Genomic DNA, 22,073 nt, shown 5'->3' with positions numbered 1-22,073 from the left:
CCAACCCTAACTATTCTATGATCCTGTCTTTACCATGATGGACAGGACATTACCTTCACCTTGACAAGAGAAGCTGAAGTACCCTGCCATGAAAGCAAATTAACAAACACATCATTGCACATGCTATTGGTGTCTCTGGGTGCAGTTTCTCCCCACACCAACAATCCTCTCACCCAAATCCTCCATCCCCAGCACTGCAGTGCCCTTCCCTCTCACTTGATGTGTGCAGAAACACCTCACCCATCATTCTAAATGGGCCGTGTTTTCCTTCATCTCCTCTATGAGGCAGTGGGCTGCTTCTGGTGCTGTCGGACCCACACAGTCCCAAACCACCCCAGTGCCACCATTTGTGCCCCTTTCCCTCCCTTCTCCCCTATCCAACACTCTTCTTGTCGCCCTCAACTCCCTCCAAGCACACAATTGCTTTTCAAACCCAGTTTTGCTGCCATAGCATCCCGTGTTTCTGATTCGGCCATGGTGCCATTGATACAGGGCTTGCCTGTGGCCCTGAGCGCATGGGAGGACCTCCCGGAAGGCTCCACCACAGGCTCAGACAAGCTCGACTGCACATCAAAGCGATAATTTAATCATCTAAACCCAAAACCGGCAATTCGCGTCTGTTTCTCAGCAGGGAAACAGCGTTTGAGCCGTCCCCTCCCATCTCCTCCAGCCACCTCAGCGCAGAGCTCTGCGCCGCCATTACCGCACGCCGCCATCGCGGAACTACAACTCCCATCATGCCCCGCGGCGCAGCCCCACTGGCTGCAGGCTTTGGCGAGGCGCCGCGGGGGATACTGGGAGTTGTAGTCCAGGCCCTGCAGCCGCGGCGTTGTCGGTGAACGGGCAGCGGGTGGGGACCGAACTACCCGCGGCCGGGAGGAAGCGGGGCCGGGCTCGGGAGCGGGGCCGCGGCCCGGGAGCGGGATGCGGTGGAGGTCCGGGCCGCTGCCTCGCTGCTTGAGGCAGCACCATGCACCCGGCTGTGGCGGTGGGGCTGGTGTTCGGCGGCTGCTGCAGCAACGTGGTGTTCCTGGAGCTGCTGGCCAGGTGCGGGGATGGGGAGAGGCTTCGGGGGCAGCTATGGGATCGGGGCTCGGTGTCCCCCACCGGCTTCAGGGTTTGTGAGGGGAGGGAGCGGCAGCGGTGCCCTGGGGGTCTGCAGGAGATGGAAGCGGTTTGGGAAGGGATTTGGGATGGGGGGGGGGGGAATGTGGTGATGGGCTCTATGGCCGGTCCCCTTCATGGCTTAGGAATGCCAGGGTTCCTCATCAAGGTGCCAGAAAGAGCCTGGATGTGGATTGCCAGGCGCTGGCCTTGCTGTGTCAGTGTCTGGTGGGGTTTTGGGGGGCTTGTGTGTGTGTCCCGTCCAACCCCCCAGCTTGGGCCCAGCGTGGTCCTGTCATGGTCCCAGCCCTGGGAATCTCATGTCTTTGCTGACACAGGGACCACGACATGCATCAATCCGGCCCTAAAACCCCACTGTGATCCCAAGTAACAGCTGAAATCCCAAGCAGATGTGCAGGACCTGGGTGAGGATCCCTGGGAACAGCAGGGAGGGCCGAGGGAACGTTGTCCATCTGGAAATGTGGTCTTTGATAGCAAACTGCAGCCGCAAAGCCAAGGTGGTGATGGCAAAGAGTCCCTGTGGTGCTTGGAGCGAAGGAGAATTCCCAGGTTGCAGAGAGAGGAGGGCTGATGTTTAGGGTGCTGTGTAAGTGCTGTGTCACCTTCCTTGCCCTTATGGAAGAAGGCTGGCATGGCTTGGAAAAGGTGATGGTCTGGTGCTTTTGTGTCCAGGGTCAGTCAGCAAACTGGTAAAGGCAAAAGTGGTTTAACTGGAAGGAAGTAATGATTAAACTGGTTCTGTGCCTACAGTCACAGTCAGTCAGTGTGGAGCTGCATCCCCTGACCGCTCTGTGCTGTGTTCACATCATAGAATCACAGTTTGTGTTGGAAGGGACCTTAAAGCTCCTCCAGCTCCAACCCCTGCCACAGGCAGGGACCCCTTCCACTGGAGCAGCTGCTCCAAGCCCCTGTGTCCAACCTGGCCTTGAACACTGCCAGGGATGGGGCAGCCACAGCTTGTCTGGGCAATCATACGTAGTTAAAACCTGCCCTTACTTCCTCCCATCATCATCATCATCAACTTACTTCCTCCCAACATCATCATCATCATCCCAGCCTGACCAGAGAAAAGGGAGTGCAAAAGGAAGCCTGCCTCTGTAAGCCAGCAGTGGGGATATTTGAAGCTAAGTGGGAGGCTGGGATGCAGGTACCTTAACACAAGGTTGCACAATCACTCAGCAAGCCCTGTATAAATCAAGAAGCAGTTCCTGGGGGAACAGACCTTGTGTGGTGACTTCTCTTTCCTCTCAGGGATTGCTCTGACCTCTGCATTTCCTGTTGGCTTGTGCTGGAGCATCAGTGAGGGAGGAGGAATGGGCCCTTCTAATGTGAAGAGACCTTTGGATCTGGCTTCTTCCATTTGCTTGCCATTTAGGTTTGTGTATCCTGAAGCCAGACCTTCAAACCAAACTGAGCCATTTGGCCCTATTCAGAATTAGGTGTCTGAACCCCAGAAGGGATTTTGAGCAGCAAATTCCAGAAATTCAGTTGCAGACATCAAGGAAAAGCTGCTTTTCACATACAAGCTTCTCTTAAGCAGTGCCTCTTGTTCCCCTGCTCCTAACAGCTCTCTTCCTGTGCCCCTCACTTGTGTTATTCACCTTTGTTCCTGAGTGAGGGTTACACTGATTATTTCTTTAGGTCTTGGGGTTACCTGGAGGGAAATGTCTCTCTTGGAAATGAATCTTCTCATAACCAGCCAAGTCCTGGAAGAGGATCACAGGAAAAGGCAGTGACCGGACTAAGTCTGGTAAGGGGGATAGGGAGAAATTTGTTAAGGATTTATGAGGACAGAGCAAAGGAATGAGAAGTGTTTAGTCTAGAGATGCCTGAGGACAGACAGACGACTTTAAATGTATGGAGAATGGCTGCAGGGAAGAGGAGAGAAATTTTTCTGCTAGGCTCTGGAGGCAGAACAAGAAATAAGGGGCTTAAATTGCTACAAAGGGGATTTAAAGGAGGCCAAAACCCAGGTTTGCTCCTTCTCAATGTAGTGAAGTGGGGTTGTGAGAGAAAGAGCAGGAAAAGTCCTTGTTGGGGGGTTTAAAGAGCAAGTTATAAGTGTCTGTCTGCATAACAGAAGGAGTCCTGGACAGGGCAAGAAACACCATCCAGTTCATCCAGTGATCCATGATCTGCTCTTCACTTTCTGAAGCTGTGTCTTTGTGAGGTGCCTTCTTTGTAAGACAAGTTGAGGCTCTGCATGGTGGATATCAATGCAGGAGGTTCTTCCCTGTATGGTGCAAATGGGGAGGTTGCTCTTTTGCAGGGGCTGTTGAAGGAGTTCCCTACAGAGCATGGAATGCTCCACACCGTCTTTCATCCCAGCATCTGCTGGGGCTGTGGGACAGCCCAGGCAATCCCATCCTGGTAGGCAGGCTGACAACTGCATTCCAGTGTTTTCACATGGCTTCTGGAGGACTTATCGGTTAACTACAGCTAAAGCAGATCCTTGTGGTTGATATAGACGCATATCTTGTCTCTCCTTTTAGGCCTATCAGTGTGTTAGGATTGTGAGTCAAAGATTCAGATACATCCTGGAGCTTTCTTTGTTTGTCTTTTACTATCAGTCAATATATAACCCTGATAATGTGAGGTATATGTACAGCAGGGATCTGTAATTGGGGAGGAAACAAAGTCTAGTGCATGGGAACAGTCTGGGTTTATTCCAAGTTTACACATGCTCTGTATTCCCCTATAAGGTTTACAATCCTGGAGCCTGGCCTCTCTCGACTGCTCAGTATCTCTGCACTTCCCCAAGTCACTTCTGAACCTCTTAACCTCATTGCACAGCAGGAATTGGGGTCTTACGGGTGATAGAGCTCTGAAAAACGTGAATATTGGCAGGTGGGTAGAGAGGAGGGGCTCAGGCTGGTGCCTACCCCATGGAAAATGCAGGGAGAAGGTGCCCTTTTCAAGTGCTCTTAGGTGGCAGCCGCTTGCCAGCTCTGCATCATCCAGTGCTGCTGCTTCTGAGGAGTCTTGGGGGGTGACGGATTTTGGAGATCAGGCCTTTGGCTCTGCTACCCAGGAGACAGCTTGGTTATTCCGGCTTTCCAGTGCATCCCTCAGCTTCCATTCTGTATTCTGGATATAAGGAAGAAGTTCTTTAATGTGAGGGCACTGAGGCACTGGCACAGAGTGCTCAGAGAAGTGGTAAGTGCCCCATCCGTGGCGGTGTTCAAGGCCAGGTTGGACAGAGCCTTGGGCGACATGGTCTAATGTGATGTGTCCCTGCCTATAGCAGGGGGTTGGAACTGAATGATCTTAAGATCCTTTCCAACCCAAACCAGTCTGGGATTCTGTGATTCAGTTTCTGTCTTGCAGCAGAGACAGGGGAAGTACTCACTTCAATTCCTATTTCCTGCTGCAAATAATAGGGAGCTTTCTGATTATGTGACATGTCACAGCCTCCTCTGAGCCCACAGCTGACTGTGCCTCCAGGAAATCCTCCCCTGCTGCCTGTAAGCTTCTTAGGAAGGAGGCAAGCTCTGCAGTGGGCATGTCTGTTGGATCACCATGCAGGGAGTGTGGATTGTCAAGCTGTTGTGGGCTTGTGTGTAGTTCCTTTTCATCAGGAGTAGTAGTGATAGGACAAAGGGGAATTGGTTTAAACTTAAACAGGGGAGATTTAGGTTAGATATAAAGCAGAAGTTCTTCCCTGTGAGGGTGCTGAGGCGCTGGCACAGGGTGCCCAGAGAAGCTGTGGCTGCCCCATCCCTGGCAGTGTTCAAGGCCAGGTTGGACACAGGGGCTTGGAGCAGCTGCTCCAGTGGAAGGGGGTCCCTGCCCATGGCAGAGATTGGAACTGGATGAGCTTTAAGGTCCCTTCCAGCATAAACCATTCTATGGTTCTTCCCTCAGAATAAACACCTGAGGTTGATTTGCTCAGAGGTGGTGTCATTTCCACTACGATGCAGTGATGACTGCAATGCCTGGGTCTTGGGGAGAAGAAAGATGCTCAGCTAAGAAGGTCTCTTTCAAGGTCAGACACTGCTTTGTGGCTTATGATACAAGCAGAACCACAGGTACTACACCTTGCTCTGCAGGCACGGACCTGAGCTTGGCACTTCCCTCATGCAGTGGAAATAAGAGCTATTGGAAATCCTGCTGCCTTCCTCCTGGGTGGATTCATCGTTTCACCTGGCCTCTAAAAAGTACAGCAGCTTTTAGGTAGGGAGAGAGCCCTATCAGAACCACTTCCCTATGAGAAAGGGGAAGATCCATAACCATGGTGAAGTCAAGTGTGTGATGTTGCTCATTCAGACCCTGCACCCTGCAGGGTGTTATACAGAGCTCTGAGATGTGACCAGTTTTGTCTTTCACTTCCAGACCAAATTTACCACTTGACCCATGATCACAGAATCAACCAGGCTGGAAAAGCCCTTTAAGCTCATCCAGTCCAACCATTCCCAGCCCTGCCAAGGCCACCCCTAACCCATGGCACTGAGGCCTCGTCTCCACGCTGTGTGAACACTTGCAGGGCCGGTGCCTGCAGCCCTGCCCTGGGCAGCCTGTTCCAATGCCTGAGCACCCTGTGGGGCAGGAATTGTTCCTCAGCTCCATCTAAAGCTGCCCTGGTGCAGCTTGAGGCAATTTCCTCTTGTCCCATCCCTTGTTCCTTGGGAGCAGAGCCCAGCCCCTCCTGGCTCCATCCTCCTGGCAGGCACTTGTAGGGAGCCATCAGGTCCCCCCTGAGCCTTCTCTTCTCCATCTGAACCCCCCAGGTCCCTCAGTCGTTCCCCATCTCACACTTGTGCTCCAGGCCCTGCACCAGCTCCATTGCCCCTCTCTGGCCCCAGCACCTCAATGTCTCTCTTGTAGTGAGGAGCCCAGAACAAGGAACACAGAATTTGAGGTGCAGCCTCACCAGTGGGGGTGGCTGCTTATTACCTCTTTGGAAATGTTTGAGGAAGACATTGCTGCACATGTGTTTGTGAGCACGGATGAATAATACCTGCAGGGAGGTGCTGAACAAAGGCAATGTGAGAACCTGGACAGATAAAGCAGTAAAGCCTCTCCAGGTTGATGCTCACTCTGGAATTATGAGCTATGAGCCTCTTTTTCTCGGTACCCAGTGCAGTGTTTGTTCTCCATGGCATTGCTCTGATGCTTGTTTTAATTCCCCTTTCTGCAGGCAGTTTCCAGGATGTGGGAACATCGTGACATTCTCCCAGTTCCTATTTATTGCAGTGGAAGGCTTTATCTTCGAAACCAACTTTGGGAGGAAGAAGCCAGCCATACCAATAAGGTATAGTTGTTCTGAACACTTTTGCTAGGCACAGATTGTCTAGCTATCTGTTATCTCCAGAAGTGTTTAATAAAATGGCTTAACAATTTATCCTGTCTATATCCCATCCATTCTGCAGTATTTGTGAAACCACATTAAGAACCTGTTGTGCCTTATAAAAGATGAACTCCTCTTTTTTATGAGAATCCTCAATAGGAAATTGCCATCAGATACTTCCCTGTCCAAGCAGTAGGGCAGTGGTTTGCACACTGAAGAGTTGGCTGTGTTTTGAAGAGCTTTGCTGTGTCTTTGGGGCTTGCTGCAATGAGTGTGGGAGGGAGAGGTTTACTGGAAGCACAAACTCACTTCTGCATTTCTCCATCAGGGCTGATCTTGTCCTGGCAATGGCCTGGCATGTTCCTGCTCTCCTCCTTGGCACTCAGTGGGTGAAGTGATGAGGTTTAGTGGGGTTCCTTAGCAGACTGCCTGTGGCAGCTGAGTGTTGGGACAGAGATCCTCATAACAGGAAGTTGAGGGCAAGTTTAGTGCCATTTGTGGCTGTGTCACAATGACGAACTATAGTCCATGGAGGTGTAGAACCATGGAGGTGGTGTTCAGCCTGGATTTGAGTGGTTTCTCCTTCCACTCAGGATAGTGGTGCCTGCTGGCAGACATTGAATCCCCTCAAATCAAGCTTTGTCTTATGCCACTGCCCTCAGAAAAGAGGGGTATGGAGGAAGTCCTTGCTAAAAGATCTTGTGTGGAGTATCCTCAGCTCCCCTTTGCTTCTGGAGTTAGCACAGCTTGAATCAGTGCAGGTCAGATTGCTTCCTGTCCTAAGGACTTGCCTATTACATTCACAGGGGCTGATCTCCTTGTCACAGCCCCAAGAGCTAGGGCTCCTGCTCAGCTCCAGACTTTCCTTGCAACCCAAAATCTGTTCCCAAGGTGACTCCCAGCATCCCAGGGAAATATATGCACAGCTGTCAGCTGGCTTATGTTGTTTCTGTGTTTCAGGTACTATTTCACCATGGTGGCCATGTTCTTCACTGTCAGTGTGGTGAATAACTATGCCCTGAACTTAAATATCGCCATGCCACTGCACATGATCTTCAGATCAGTGAGTACTGTCATCCTTTTCCTCCTCATGTGACATCTCTTCCTATTATCTCTGCAAGCACTGTCCCTGCATGTGTTTTGCCACTCTCTCTTTCTCTAAGGGCACCAAACTCCTGTGCCAATAATAAACTCCATGTAACTTGTGGGGAGAGCAACTTTCCTCTGAAGGCTCAGTTCCAATTCTAACTTTCACAGCATTGATATTTCAGCTTAATGGATAGACAAGGAAAGGGGCTCAACCAGGCTTTGTATTTCCAAAGGTGATGGGGAAGTAAGTGACAAAACCAAGCCCAGACTCTGGCTGTCACCTCTGAATGAACTGAATCCTGGCCAAGGGCATCCAGCTTTCCCTTCCATCACACAGTTACAACAAGTGGTCTATGTCCTAGTGTAGGTGTCTTGGTTAAACACCCAAGGTCAGAGAGCATGGATTTGGCCTAGTTCCACCTCCACTGTTACTGCATTGTCTTTGCTTTGGAAAGTGCTGTTAAAATGCATCTTTACTTAAGTGTAGATGAGCACCAGGCTGCAATATCTGTTAAAACCAAAGAAGATGAAGTCCCAGCTATTTAGAATAACAGTATCTGCCGGGCAGATCTACTGTTCTCCCACAATACACCATGGAGTTGAGATACCTGAAGTCAGGAGAGGTTAAAAAGAAGGAAACCAGACAACATTCAGAGACCTGTCCCGCATGAACCATAATGGATGGTTCTTGTATTGCAGACCTGCAGTCAATCTGTGGAACCATATTCCTCTTCCCCATTAAAACCACAGCAGGTTCTGGTCTGTAGCAGACTCTGAATGTCACGAGGGAGCCAAAATTGGGGAAGATTTTTTTTTTTTTTGCCCCAGCATCCTTGTTCCCAAGCCACCCAGCTCAAGTTGAAGTGGGACTCAGAGAATCATTTAGGTTGGAAAAGACCTTTAGGATCATCAAGTCCAACTGTTCCCCAGCACTGCCAAGTCCACCACTAAACCATGTCCTTAAATGCCACATTGTATGTCTTTTAAGTCCCTCCAGGGATGGTGACTCCACCACTTGCATGGGCAGCCTGTTCCAGGTTCCAGTGCTTGACAACCCTTTGGGTGAAGAAATTATTCCTAATCTCCAATCTAAACCTCCCCTGGCACAACTTAGACTCATAGAATCATAGAATAGTTAGGGTTGGAAAGGACCTTAAGATCATCCAGTTCCAACCCCCTGCCATGGGCAGGGACACCTCACACTAAACCATGGCACCCAAGGCTTCATCCAACCTGGCCTTGACCTCTGCCAGGGATGGAGCATTCACAACCTCCCTGGGCAACCCATTCCAGTGCCTCACCACCCTAATAGGAAAGAATTTCTTCCTTATATCCAGTCTAAACCTCTGCTGTTTAAGTTGTCTTGTCTTGTCCCCACCGTGCCTGCCTGATCCTGTTCTGGCACATCTGATGATGCTTTGGCATTAGTTATATTGAGTTTGTGGTGTTTCTCTGCATCCCAGTGCAAGGAACTTTGTCATGCTGACCTTCTCTTTTGTTTTAATCCTCTTTTCCTCCCCAGGGTTCTCTCATAGCAAGCATGGCTCTAGGTATCATCATTCTGAAGAAAAGGTAAATCAAAACCTCTTTTTACATCACCAGGGAATGCTTTGCCATTGACTTAATCCTGACTGCTTAGTGCCCTTTCTTGTTAAGTGTTCTTGGTTTACTGGTGGGGAAACTGGGACATAAAGGTATGCCTGAACTGGAGGCTGGAATAGTTCCCTCTTGCATTCCCACCGCCCTTCACTCCTTCATTTAAGTCAAGTATGGATTGAAAAGAGAGATTAACACATCACTGTAGCCTTCTGTGTTAGCTCTCTTCTTTCCTCTCGCTTCTGTGAGGCCAGTACCACTCCTGATGGATGGTTGTACTGGTCTGGCTGGGATGGAGTTAACTTTCTTCATAGCAGCCCATATGGTGTTGTGTTTGGAATATGTGTCTAGAACAGTGTTGATAGCACTGATGTTTGGGCTGTTGCTGAACAGTGCTTACACAATGTCAAGGCTCTGTTTTTCCCACTCTGCATCCCTAGCAAATAGGCTGGGGATGGACAAAAGCTGAGAGGCGACACAGCTGGGACAACTGACCCAGCATGGCCAAAGGGATATTCTGTGCCACTTAATGTGTGCTGCAATAGAAACCAGGATAGAAGAAGAAAAGGGTTGGGAGGAATTGGCTTCAAGATGGCCATGCTTATGGGAGGTGATGAGTGATTGCTTTTGCATGTTTTGGGGGGTTTATTTTCCTCCCTCACCTCTTAAACTCTTTAGCTCAAGCCATGAGTTTTCTTGCTCTTGCCCCCATCCCATGGGGTTGGGGGAATGAGTAAGTGCTGTGTAGGTGCTTGGCTGCTATTGGGGTCAACCCACCCACATCAGGTCAGGAGGGGCCTCCCAATACTTTAGGGTCTGGCTGTTGGACCAGCATGAGCACATCCCCTGCCCCTCCATTACTACGCAGAGATCCAAAAGGGATCCTCTGCCACACTCAAGGAGACCTTGATCCAAATGCTCCTTTTTTGTTGCCATTGGACCAAGTTGACCTTCCCTCTTCCCTCCAATCTCAGGTAATGCATATGTGCCCATCACTCTGTGTTCACACCAGTGTAATGGAGCTAAATGTAATGCAAGAGAGCAGTAGATGAATGACACAAGGCTGAGCTGACATCTCTCTTCTCCCCCTGTGCAGATACAGCGTATCTAAATACACGTCCATAGCCCTGGTGTCCGTGGGGATCTTCATCTGCACTTTCATGTCTGCAAAGCAAGTGGTAAGGATTGGAAAGGGCCTGAGGGCAGAGCTGTGAACCTGACTGACAGGAGGAGCTGCTGTCAGCACCTTCATCAGTAATTCCCTTTGCTTGACTATTAATGGAAAGAGAAAATGTATTCTGGCTCTAAATCTGCTTCCCAGAAGCTCTTGTTCCTGGTTTAATTTTCGTGTGGTTTGGAAGGAAGGGATACACACATATGTGTGGTTTAGCTTAATTACAGGTGCCTTTTAACTTGTTTAGGTTGCTTTTTGCTGACACCAAACCATTATTTATAACACTTAGAAGCTGTTTTACTGTGATGTGTTGCAGTAGGAGCAGTGAGTCTTAAACAAAACTCATCCATCTTAAGCCTTTGCTCTTTTTATCCCAAAAGAGGTTTTCAGCTTTCAGGCTAGATTATTTCAGACCTGTTCTCATCCAGTGTAACTTTCTGTGACCCTTGAAATAAGGTGCATGTATTTGGAGAACAGGAGGAATGAAAACAATCCCTATGTAACTCCACTTTGGGCTGTTCCTGGGTCAGCACCTACAGCCTGATCTTGTCAACCGAAGACAGGAAAATGGCATAAAGTGGTGGTCAAGTGAAAAATGGTTGCACTTTATCCAGCTCGGAGAGACAGGGAATGAACCAGGGCTGTCAAAACTCCAAGTTCCTTATCACTGAATTGCTTGTCATGTCCTTAGAATGTCTGAGAAGGTCTGTGTAGTGCAGCTTTGCTCTGTATTAACCCATGTGCAGTCATGGAGTTGTGGGATAATACAGGTGGTTGTGGCAAAGGTGATTTAATCTAATTTGCCCTAAACTACAGTAGAAAAGAGTTGAGCCAAGTCATGCTACCTGGAGTTTTACCCTCAGCTGACAGCCTCTACAGGCCTGGATTCCTCAGTGTCTTCACTGCAAGCCAGAGCCCTGGTGTAATACCTGACTGGGGCCTGCCCAAACCCTTGTTCTTTCCTGCACACTCATCTCTGAGATGAGGACAGATGAGTTGATGGGCTGCTTGAGAGCTTTCTAAGTGTCATTGGTCAGTTTTGTGGTTGAAGAGTTCAGTCTCTTGCTAAGCTAGGGTGTTCGCTTCAGAAAAGCTGCTTTCTTGGTCAGACATTGACACTTTCTGCTGGAATCTGGTGCATTCTCTGAGCAGAATGGAAAGCAGAGTGTGATGTAGTCACTGCCATCTCTGTTCAGAGAATATGAGGGCTTGGGTTTGCTTGGAATACAACACAGAAACCAAGAGTGAGGTTGAGAGGCAGGTTGAGCCGCAGGGACATGGTGACTCAATGTGGCTGTGTTGTGTCTCCCTCCACCAGGCATCCGACTCCAGCTTAAATGAAGAGGATGGACTCCAGGTTTTCTTGTGGTGGCTGCTAGGTGAGTGTCACATCTCCAGCTGACCTTGCTGGGTCAAGACTCAGCTCTCTGATGTCCTTAAAGGTCTTTTCCAACCTATTAGATTCTATGAATCTATGTGGGTTGTGTGAAGCAGATGGTGCTGGGAGACCCTGTGCTGTGTTTAAGTTGTGCTGAGCATCTGGTGGATGTTGGTTTGCAAAGAAATAGGTTTTGGGGCACCCATCAGCAGCTTTGTGCAAGGAGATGCTCTTCATTTGTCCAATGAGGTAAATACAGCATCTAAGCAGCTCTTCAAGGTAGTGGTTTAGTGACAGAGTGAGACTGCAGTCCTGCATGTTTGCAGGTATCTTCTTCACTTCTTTCTGCATTAGAAGCCTTACTTGAGACACCTGATGCTATGAGATAGACTGCAGAGAGGGAGATGGGCTGCAGCTGATTCAAGTGTTCATTCAGTATTTAAAGGAGGTGATCCTGCCCCTCTGCTCTGCTCTATGAGACCCCGCTTGCAGCACTGTGTGCAGTTCTGGTGTCCCCAGCATAAGAAGGACATGGAGCTGTTGGAGCAAGTCCAGAGGAGGCCACAAGAATGAGCAGGGGCTGGAGCACCTCCTGTATGGAAACAGGCTGAGAACATTGGAGCTATTGAGCCTGGAGAAGAGAAGCTGTGTGGAGACCTCAGAGCAGCTTCCAGTGTCTGAAGTGGGCTACAAGGATGCTGGAGAGGGGCTCTTCATTAGGGACTGTAGTGATAGGACAAGGGGTGATGAGTTAAAACTGAAACAGGGGGAAGTTTAGGTTAGATCTAAGGAAGAAGCTCTTCCCTGGGAGGGGAGTGAGACACTGGATGCCTGTGTCCTGAGGGCTGTTATCAGTCTTACCAAGTCTGGACTGACTGAAAGTCAGCTTGTGGGAGCCTTCAGGCTGGTTGTCCTGAGCTGTGCCATGCTAGAGCAATGTGGCAAGACTGTGCTTCTCTTCCAGGTATTGCTGTGCTCACCTTCGCCCTCCTCATGTCTGCCAGGATGGGAATTTTCCAGGAGACCCTGTACAAGCGGTTTGGGAAGCACTCAAAAGAGGCCCTATTTTACAATGTGAGTCACCACATCCTTCCTGTTGCTTTTAATGGGCAGATAGAACTGCTGAGAGAATTCCTTCCCATCCCATATGCAGCACAAATCTGAAGGATGACACACTGCAGAGCTGGAGCAGGGGAGTGTGTGCTCTCATCCAGATGTGTGAGGCTGCTTTCCCAGGATGAGAAGGGGGCTGGGTGCACATAACCAGTTAACATCATGTCTTTTCTCTCCAGCATGCGTTACCACTCCCTGGCTTTCTGCTTCTTGCCCCCAACATCTACCACCATGCAGTCCTCTTCAGCCAGTCAGGTAAGTGCTGCACAGATGGATCCTTGCTCTCACACCTTTCTGTCCTCTGGAAAATGCTATGGCTTTCATTCCAACAGTTTTGCACATCAGACTGTTGTCTTGGGATGTCCAAGTGAAATTCAACAGGCTTTCCAGCAGCAGAAAGCTTCTGTATCTCTCTACCCTGTCATTACATTGAGGGAGGGGATCCTACCCCTTTGCTGTGCTCTGGGGAGATCCCCCCTGCAGCCCTGATCCAGCTCTGGGGCAGCAGCACAAGAGTGGTCAGTCCTGGGTGGGATAGAACTGTTTCTCTGTGCATCATCTTTAAGCAGTAGGAGGCAGTGACCTTGCTCCATCCTTTCTCCCTGCAGAGCCATTCCAGGTCCCAGTGATCGGCCTGACCCTGCCAATCATGTGGTTCTACCTCCTCATGAATGTCATCACTCAGTATCCTTTGAAAGCACAGCTTGAGATGCCATGGAGATGGTAGTGGGCTGGGAGAGGAGCAATGGGGTGGGGATATAAAGTCCTTGGAGTCTTCCCTGTGTTTGGAAGCTGATGTGTGTGTAACTTGGATAATAGAGGGTGGAATTTAACCCAATTTTTTCCAGGGTAGCTGAAATCTGGCACCACCTCCCCAGGGATAGGCTGACTGGGGTAAACTCAGTACAGTTTTGCCAGCCAGCTCTAGGTAGAAGAGACACATCATGAGCTATCTGGAATATATCAGTATAGAGTCTTCCAGGCAGAGAGGAGAGATCTGAAAGTCTGAGGAAGCCGAGATGCCCTCAAGAAAGGGACTCTTCATCTGAGACCCTCTTAACCATTTTCCTCTCACTGTTCACAGAACATAAGTTGCTGCTCAGGCTCCTCCATGAAACACCCTTATTTAATCTGCCTTTCCCATACACCCTCAAGGGGAAAGTGAACTTCTGCTGATGGATTTAGATGGGATTTAAGGCAGAAGCTGTTCCCTGTGAGGGTGCTGAGGCGCTGGCACAGGGTGCCCAGAGAAGCTGTGGCTGCCCCATCCCTGGCAGTGTTCAAGGCCAGGTTGGACACAGGGGCTTGGAGCAAGTGGCAGGGGTTGGAACTGGAGGAGCTTTGAGGTCTCTTCCAACCTGAACCATTCCATAAAGTCCTTTGACTCTATGGCAGGGACTGTAAACCCTGTGTGCCATCAACCTTTCACCAGGCTCCTGGACCAGAGCAGTTTTCCTGGCCCAGAGCAGGGTTGGGGGGAGATTTGGGGTATCTTTGGGGTTTGCAGTGGAGCTGTTCACAGCTGTGGAAACACTGATGTGAGGAGAAGGGAATCTTATTCCTTCTATAACCAGACTTGGGTTGCTCATTGCCCAATCCTCCTTCCCAAAGGCTTTCCAAGGTGTCCTCCTTCTTCCTCCCCGATGTCCCCTTACCTCACCTATCCAGATACGTCTGCATCCGCGGCGTGTTCATCCTCACCACGGAGTGCACGTCCCTCACGGTCACACTGGTGGTGACACTCCGCAAGTTCGTCAGCCTCATCTTCTCCATCCTCTACTTCCACAACCCCTTCACAGCCTGGCACTGGCTGGGCACTGCCTTCGTCTTCATGGGGACTCTCATGTACACTGAGGTGTGGAACAGCCTCGGGCCCTTCCTGGCTCGCTGGAGGAGGAGGTCAAAGGAGGAGTAACAGCTTGGACCTCTCTGCAGGGACCTTTTTATTGTTTTATAGAGCTGAGCAGCAGGGAATGCCCCAGAAGGGGTTGTTTTATAACACAGGGGAGGTGTTGGCTGTGCCAAGCTCCTGGGAAGCATGGAGCCTCCCCTGGAAACCTACTGAAATAGATCATGGAGAGACAATGTGGTCACTTTTGCAACCCTTTAGTTTCCAACTTCTCCCCCTGTTTTCCCATTTGAAGAACCCTTTGAAAGTAATGGAAAAGCTGATCCAGTTCTCCTTTAGGAGCCCAGCCTTCTTGAGGTGCTGTTGTCCACTCTTCCACCTTCAGTGAGCTGGGCCCTGAGCCTCTTTGGTGCCGTCCTTTAATGTCCAGGGGAACTGCTGTGTGTGCAGCAGGTTGTTGGTTCCACTGGAGATTCCAGGCCTGGCTGTTAACCTGAGTCCTTGTTGCCTGATCCTGTTACCCCTGTGCTCTGCTCCTGTGGAGCCTTCCAGTCTGCCCAGTAGGTCCTTCACTGGGGAGTGGCTCAGGGGGCTCATTCCCAAGCCAGTGAGTTCCCGTCACTGGCAGCAGGGAGTAGCTGAAGTGCTTTGAGTCTTTGCTGATTCATAGGATAGTTTGGGTTGGAAGGAACCTTCTAAGCTCATCCAGTCCAACCCACCTGCAGTGAGCAGGGACATCTTCAACTAGATCAGAGTCCTCAGGTGTTGCCATGATACTTCACCAGCCAGAGGGTGTCCTGGCTTCTTCCTGCCCCTCTTATGTCCTCAGCAGTTCCAGTCGCTTCCTACTTTTCCCCTCATGACAATCATGTGCAGTAGGGTTTGTTAACAACAGCCTGTGCTGAGCCCCCAGTGCACCCATGATCCCCCCCCAGATCCAGCCTCACCTCAGGGTTCAAATGATGCCAAGGAACTTAAGGGCCAGTACAACTGAGCTTATTTCTGCTGCTGGGGGCTGGTTTTATTGTCCCTTCACCTGGTTCTCTTCCACCCCTTGGGCATCAGCATCGCTTGTGGCATTTCTGTGCATCACAGCAGCATCCAACTGGTGCAGGACTGGTGTCTCCAAGAGCTTTGGGTGTGTGTCCCAATGAGTGCAGGCAATGTGTGGCCAGCAATTTGAGGAGCAGCAGCTGCAGCTCTTCTGGGAGCTACTCAGTGTTGGGCAAAGCAAGTTGTCTCAGCTTTGGAGCATGAGGAGCACTGTTTTGTGCTGCCTCAGTTGGCCTGGAGCACCTTGTTCCCAGCATCATGATGCTGTCCCTGCTGTGATAGTTAAAGCATCCAGAATGTCAACCTCATTCACATCCAGTTTGGCCAAGTAAGGACTGTTGCTCCGCCACCCAGCATCCCAATAGCCTTCCAACCCATCTCCCACTGTTAGAGCTGTATCCAGACCATCCTGAGCAATGGCCACGTTTCCAAAACCTCCTCCCTGATGGTTTTGTTGCTGTTTTTCATCTGTGTCACAGATATGCCCCTTCCCAGCTTCTTGCTCACCATAATCGAATCATTGGTGGGTGGAAAAGGGGAAGCCTTGATGCAGTGCAAGTGCTGAAGCACTGGTGTGTTGTCAGCATGGTTTTACCCAGCAACCCAAAGCCCAGCAATGTATAGATCACTATGAAAATGATAACTCCATCCCAACAGTGGTATGATGCTGATGGGACCCACACCTCCTTCCTGAAGCACTGTGAAGGGTTTTGAGCCTGGAAAGCCTCTTGGTTCTTTAGTGTCAGACATGGGATGTTTCCAAGGATTCAGTAGATAGGGACACTGGTTACCTCCACCTCCTGTGGGCCAGCTCCCCCTTTCATGTCCTTGCATGGGCTCCAGGATGAAGGATATTGCTCCTCAAAGCTGTTAACACAGAGCTTCAGCTGCAGTGGGGAGGGAGAGGAAGGCACTGCAACATCAGGGACTGAGTAACTGGTGGGGATTTAGCAGAGCAATAGCTGAGCAGTGCCTGCATGAGTGTAACCTGGACATAGACACTCACTGGGTCACTGTTTCGAGATCACATCTTGTCTCCGATTCCTGTCCTACTGGTAGGTTTGGGGCTATTTGGGTTCCCTTCTTTTAGCCATGTTCTGTCCTTGGTCTTCTCTCAAACCAAGTGTCAATGATGGGTTGAGATTTGTTGTCAGGGGTATTTTTATGTGACTCGTGTCTTTCTGTGTATTTATAACTCTTACAGTGTCATAGAAGATGCAGCCATTCCCTTCCTGCTGCAGGAGAGCATTGAGCTTACCCAGTTGTGAGACAAAGAAAGGTCCACGCAGAAGGGGCCCCATTAGCTAAAAGCAGTATTTAAATCCAGGTTTCTCCCCCCACAAAATGGGGCTCCTTATGTGCTTGGTTTTAATGTTGTAGAGATAATAGCACAGATTTTCCAGCAGAGGCTGGAAAAGTGGGTGAGCCAGAAAGCTTTGATCAGTGTTGAGCTTTTGGGTTGGTTGGGTTTAGGGTGATGGTTTTGTTGGGTTTAGGGTGATGCTTTTGTTGGGTTTTTAAAATACGAAATAAATCTGTGTCCTCTTCAAAGTATGTTGGGTTTGTTTCTCCATCCATGCTGTGCGACTGGAATCAGCTGCTGGTGACTGGAAAACACATAGAGCTCCGAAGTCAAGTAATTCCTGAGGCTCTGAAATCAGCACACAACTTGTCCTGCTGTTGTATGAGAGACTGAGCCTGGCTGGGGTTTGATGGGAAGACGAATCCCTCCTGCGTTGATTCACCTCCAGAGTGCCCTTGAGCACCAGCACCCCCAGGCCTCCCCTACCGCATGTGCTCCTCACATGTGTCCTCCAGGGCTTGCTGATCCTACCCAGAACGTGTGGCCCCATCTGTGGTTCAGTCCAACATAAGCCTCGATGCTGGCACGAGGTGAGAAACTGCCTTTCCCAAATCTCTTCCTACTTGTCATTCATGGAGGCTGACAGGGAATTGCAGCTCAGCCAGTGATGCACCATCAGTCTGTGGTGCCAGCAGACACCCTGTTCTGGCTGTTTCCTTCCCTCTCTGCAGCACCAAGTGAGGACCATCCATCTCCTCCTTTCCTGTGTTGTTGATTAACTTTAGTTAAGCTGAATTCCTTTGGTTTTGCCTGGCTTACATCAAATCATAGAATAGTTATGGGTTGGAAAAGACCTTAAGATCATCCAGTTCCACCCCCCTTGCCATGGGCAGGGACACCTCACACTAAACCATATCACCCAAGGCTCTGTCCAACCTGGCCTTGTAGTCCTTAGCATAAAGAGCTGAACTTGATGGAGTACTTAGCTGTGTACATCAAGGCCTCCAGACCACTGCAAGTGGGAAGATTCAGTTCCATAATAGTAAGCCCATGCAGCATCCCCATGGCCTCCTCTGCACTCGCTCCAACAGCTCCATGTCCCTCTTGTGCTGCTGCCCCAGAGCTGGATCAGGGCTGCAGGGGGGGTCTCCCCAGAGCACAGCAGAGGGGCAGGATCCCCTCCCTGAGCTGCTGCTCACGCTCTGGGGGTGCAGCCCAGCACATGGGGGGTCTGGGCTCAAGCACACACTGGAGCTGGGTCTCAGATGGGTCTTGAAATTGGGGTCTCCAGCAGTGATCTCTGGAAGGACCCTCAGCATGGGGGGGGGATTTCTCACTGTGGAGCCTTCATGCCTCTGTGATGGGCACTGATTTATATCTGCGTGCTTCTACTTGCTCTGAGGTACGCGCAGGGAAACGCATGCATGATAAAAATGCAGGAGCCTCCTCCTCCCTGCAGGAAAATGAGTTTCAGGCTCAGCTCCCAGGGTTCCTCTGTCCTTGCCTCACATGGGGCAGGAAAAATATCTCAGAAGCTTGAAATACTTTGTGAGGGTTACAGAGAGGTTTGTCCCAGCAGCAAGATTTAGTGTGGAGCCTGCAGAGGGTGTGCAGGGCTGACTCCGTGCCAGGGGGCTCCAGACCTTAGAATCATGGAATGGTTTGTGTTGGAAGGGACCTTAAAGCTCCTCCAGTTCCAACCCCTGCCACAGGCAGGGACCCCTTCCACTGGAGCAGCTGCTCCAAGCTCCTGTGTCCAACCTGGCCTTGAACACTGCCAGGGATGGGGCAGCCACAGCTTCTCTGGGCACCCTGTGCCAGCGCCTCAGCACCCTCACAGGGAACAGCTTCTGCCTTATCTCCAACCTGAACTTCCTCTGTTTCAGTTTGAACCCATCACCCCTTGTCCTATCACTACAGTCCCTGATGAAGAGTCACCCTGGGAGAAGCTGGTGAAACACACGTTGGTATTAGAAGGGACAACTGGGAGATGAAGGGGGAACTCAATGTGGTTTGCAGGCTGGAGCTGCTGAAGCAACACCAGAGCAGTGCAGGATGAGACCTGGAAAGGACCTCATGGGTCTCCTTCAAGCCCTTCACTGTCTCTCCCTCAAGTGAGGGATTCTCAGACGGCCTCGGGTGGTTGGTGTGATCACACTGAGCAGCAGCTCTCCTCACCCCCCATAGGACTGTTACAAGAAACCCTAATTCATGCTGACAGCTGCCAAAAAGCAGTATATTATGCAGCATATTCCCTTAGACAAGCTCCTGAGGGGGCAGGCAGAGGGAGTGGGGCAGCCGGACACTGCCAGGGCATGACATGGAGCTTCAGGAAGGGAGGTTTGGAGATGGATGTGTGTGATCTGCAGGGAAATAAACAGCCCTTTGGTCAGTGCTGGGAGCTGTTCCTCATCTATCTGCAGGACACGGTTAAAGGAATACAATAGAGAGGTGTAGCTGCTGGTTTGGAGTGGTGTCACCAGCAAGTCAAGCCTCTGCCAGTGGTTTCTAGGTTCTAGGGTTGGTATCAGTGGGGTTAGGGGAGGAACGAGGCAGAGAGATGAGGTCAGAGTGCCAAACCCAACCATTTTGTACCCATTTGTTTAATATACAGCTACTAATTTGGGGAATGGGTGCTGGAGAGTCCAAGCCATCACCAGCCTTCTGATGTTGTCTTCTACCAAGCCCACAGCAGGCTGCCCTGGCTGCCTACACACTGTGATAGTCCATGGAGCCTCTCAACACACTCAGCAGATGTCCAGGAGTAGCCAGTAATAGCTCCCAGAGTATGGACCTGTTCTACAGCCCCTGGAATTCTTCACTCTGCATCAAACTTATAGCCAGAAAACTTCCTGTCCTGTCCTTCTGGCACAGGTCTATATGAAAACACCATCCCTTTATGTCTGACAAACTCTCCATCCCTTCGCTCGGCAGCTCTTTGTCCTACAGCATCTGTATTGTGATTCCTACCACATCTGTATTGTGATTCCTACCACATCTGTATTGTGATTCCTACCACACCTGTATTGTGATTCCGACCGCCTCGCTGCTGACCTGGGGGAGGAATCAGGATAAAAGAGCTGCTCTTGGCTTCCCAAAATGCTTCCACCTCCCTTATGAGGAGAGGCTGAGGGAGCTGGGTCTGTTTAGCTTGGAGGAGACTGAGGGGTGACCTCATCAGTTCTTATGGACAACCTCCTGGTACAACACAAATCAGTGCGATTTCCCTCTGCTGTGATTGACCCATGTGTAACACAGGGCTATGAGGCAACACGTGTGATAAGCACTCAGCTACCTCTGGCTGGTAAAGCCATTTGCATTCACAAGGCAGCAACCACAGTTCCCAATTCTACTGAATATTGAATGTTTCACTTAAAAAGGGGGAAATTAAACAGCTTGTTACAGTGCCCTCTGTAACACTCAAGCCTCAGAGCTTTGTTTGACTGTGAGTAACTGAAGGTGCTACCCTGCTGTAACCCAAACCACTTCCTGCAGAGCACAACAGAGTTCCTTGGAACAATGTGCTAAATGAGATGGAAATCTTACTCACCAGCAACCCAAGAGCACTTCTGCCTTCAGACACAACCAACCAGATGTTCTGTGCTATGGGGTACAGGAGACAAAGGGCAGCTCAGCAGAATGCAGTTGGTTTGGGGTAAATCCTTGTAAATCGGGGTTGCAGCTTGGGCTGTGATGTGCTGGGGAGTGGGAAAAGAGCAAGTGAGAGTACAGCAGGGAAAGGTCAGGGAAAGCAGGAAAGAAACTGGGTATTTGGCTGAATTGGCTTCAAATTCAGCTTCTTCCTTAGAAATCCCCATGTTCAGCTTCCACACAAGGTCCTTGTGAGACCCCTCTTGCAGCACTGGGTGCAGTTCTGGTGTCCTCAACATCACAAGGACATGGAGCTGTTGGAGCAAGTCCAGAGGAGGCCACGAGGATGATCAGGGGCTGGAGCAGCTCCTGTATGGAGACAGGCTGAGAACATTGGGGCTGTTCAGCCTGGAGAAGAGAAGCTGTGTGGAGACCTCAGAGCAGCTTCCAGTATCTGAAGGGGGCTACAAGGATGCTGGAAAACATCAGGGACTGGAGTGACAGGACAAGGGGTGATGGGTTCAAACTGAAACAAGGGAAGTTCAGGTTGGAGATAAGGCAGAAGCTCTTCCCTGTGAGGGTGCTGAGGCGCTGGCACAGGGTGCCCAGAGAAGCTGTGGCTGCCCCATCCCTGGCAGTGTTCAAGGCCAGGTTGGACACAGGGGCTTGGAGCAGCTGCTCCAGTGGAAGGTGTCCCTGCCCATGGCAGGGGTTGGAACTGGATGATCTGAAGGTCCTTTCCACCCCAAACCACACCATGATTCTATGAACCCCACTGAACGTGCCACATTTGGAAGTAATTGAAAGCTCAGGACCCAAGAATTGGTTGCAAAACAGGAGATTCTCTTCAAACGTTATTGTCTGATACAAATGCAACACCCTGATCACAAAAGAACAAAGGATTTTACAACCTGGAAATAAGAGTAACACATTTATACTGCACCTGCATGCTCAGCTCTCTATAAGCAAAATAGAGACATAATTCCTGCACTGAAGAGCTTCACATTTAAGACACTCCTGTAAATAGAAGCAGTTTGAAGCTCCGTGCTCATTCACTTAAAGTGGGCAATGCTCTTTTGTAGGTTTGCACACTTCAAGCAGAGGAAATTCATCACAATTCAGGGGTAACTTGTCCTGTTTTGATCTATTTTACACAGAAGGAAGTAACCATTCCAAAGGAAGAGTGGAGAGCTAGGGCTGAATGTGGAAGTGGTCTCAGCTTGGAGAACTGGGCAGGAATGGAAGGAAAAGAGACACTGATGTGACCAGGGTGTTTACTTACCATCCACTGCCCTTATTTTCCAGACATGAACTTGGGCTACAGAGGCTTGAACATGGGTTTCTGTATTTGTGTCCAGGAGAAAACTGATTTATCTGCACTGACTGCATTACCTGTGTAACTTAAGTGAGGAGGTGTGCCCACCCCTGGCCCTGCTGTGTATGAACCACGGGGTACCTTGTACATAACCATTAACCACAGAATCATGGAATGGTTTGGGCTGGAAGGACCTTAAA

The 22,073-nt window shown here is 50.2% G+C and overlaps 1 protein-coding gene across 1 annotated transcript; it reads left to right on the top strand.

The window, feature by feature from the left end:
- The first annotated feature begins 812 nt into the window (after window positions 1–812).
- SLC35B4 (solute carrier family 35 member B4) lies at window positions 813–17,218 on the top strand. The gene is made up of 10 exons (XM_034063268.1): window positions 813–1,047; window positions 6,263–6,376; window positions 7,373–7,475; window positions 9,024–9,073; window positions 10,194–10,275; window positions 11,590–11,650; window positions 12,614–12,723; window positions 12,942–13,017; window positions 13,371–13,446; window positions 14,431–17,218. The coding sequence occupies exons 1-10, from the start codon at window positions 971–973 to the stop codon at window positions 14,675–14,677; spliced, it is 996 nt and encodes a 331-aa protein (XP_033919159.1). The 5' UTR covers window positions 813–970; the 3' UTR covers window positions 14,678–17,218.
- Window positions 17,219–22,073: the final 4,855 nt, after the last annotated feature.

Source organism: Melopsittacus undulatus, chromosome 5 (assembly GCF_012275295.1).
Source record: "Melopsittacus undulatus isolate bMelUnd1 chromosome 5, bMelUnd1.mat.Z, whole genome shotgun sequence".
NCBI lineage: Eukaryota > Metazoa > Chordata > Aves > Psittaciformes > Psittaculidae > Melopsittacus > Melopsittacus undulatus.
This window is presented reverse-complemented; position numbering and strand designations above follow the sequence as displayed.

Excerpts from the sequence above, each read along its gene's own strand:
- SLC35B4 (XM_034063268.1), top strand. The coding sequence starts at position 971 with ATGCACCCGGCTGTGGCGGTGGGGCTGGTGTTCGGCGGCTGCTGCAGC. Across the intron at positions 1,048-6,262 it reads TTCCTGGAGCTGCTGGCCAG|GCAGTTTCCAGGATGTGGGA; the intron begins GTGCGGGGATGG and ends CCCTTTCTGCAG. Across the intron at positions 10,276-11,589 it reads TCATGTCTGCAAAGCAAGTG|GCATCCGACTCCAGCTTAAA; the intron begins GTAAGGATTGGA and ends TCCCTCCACCAG.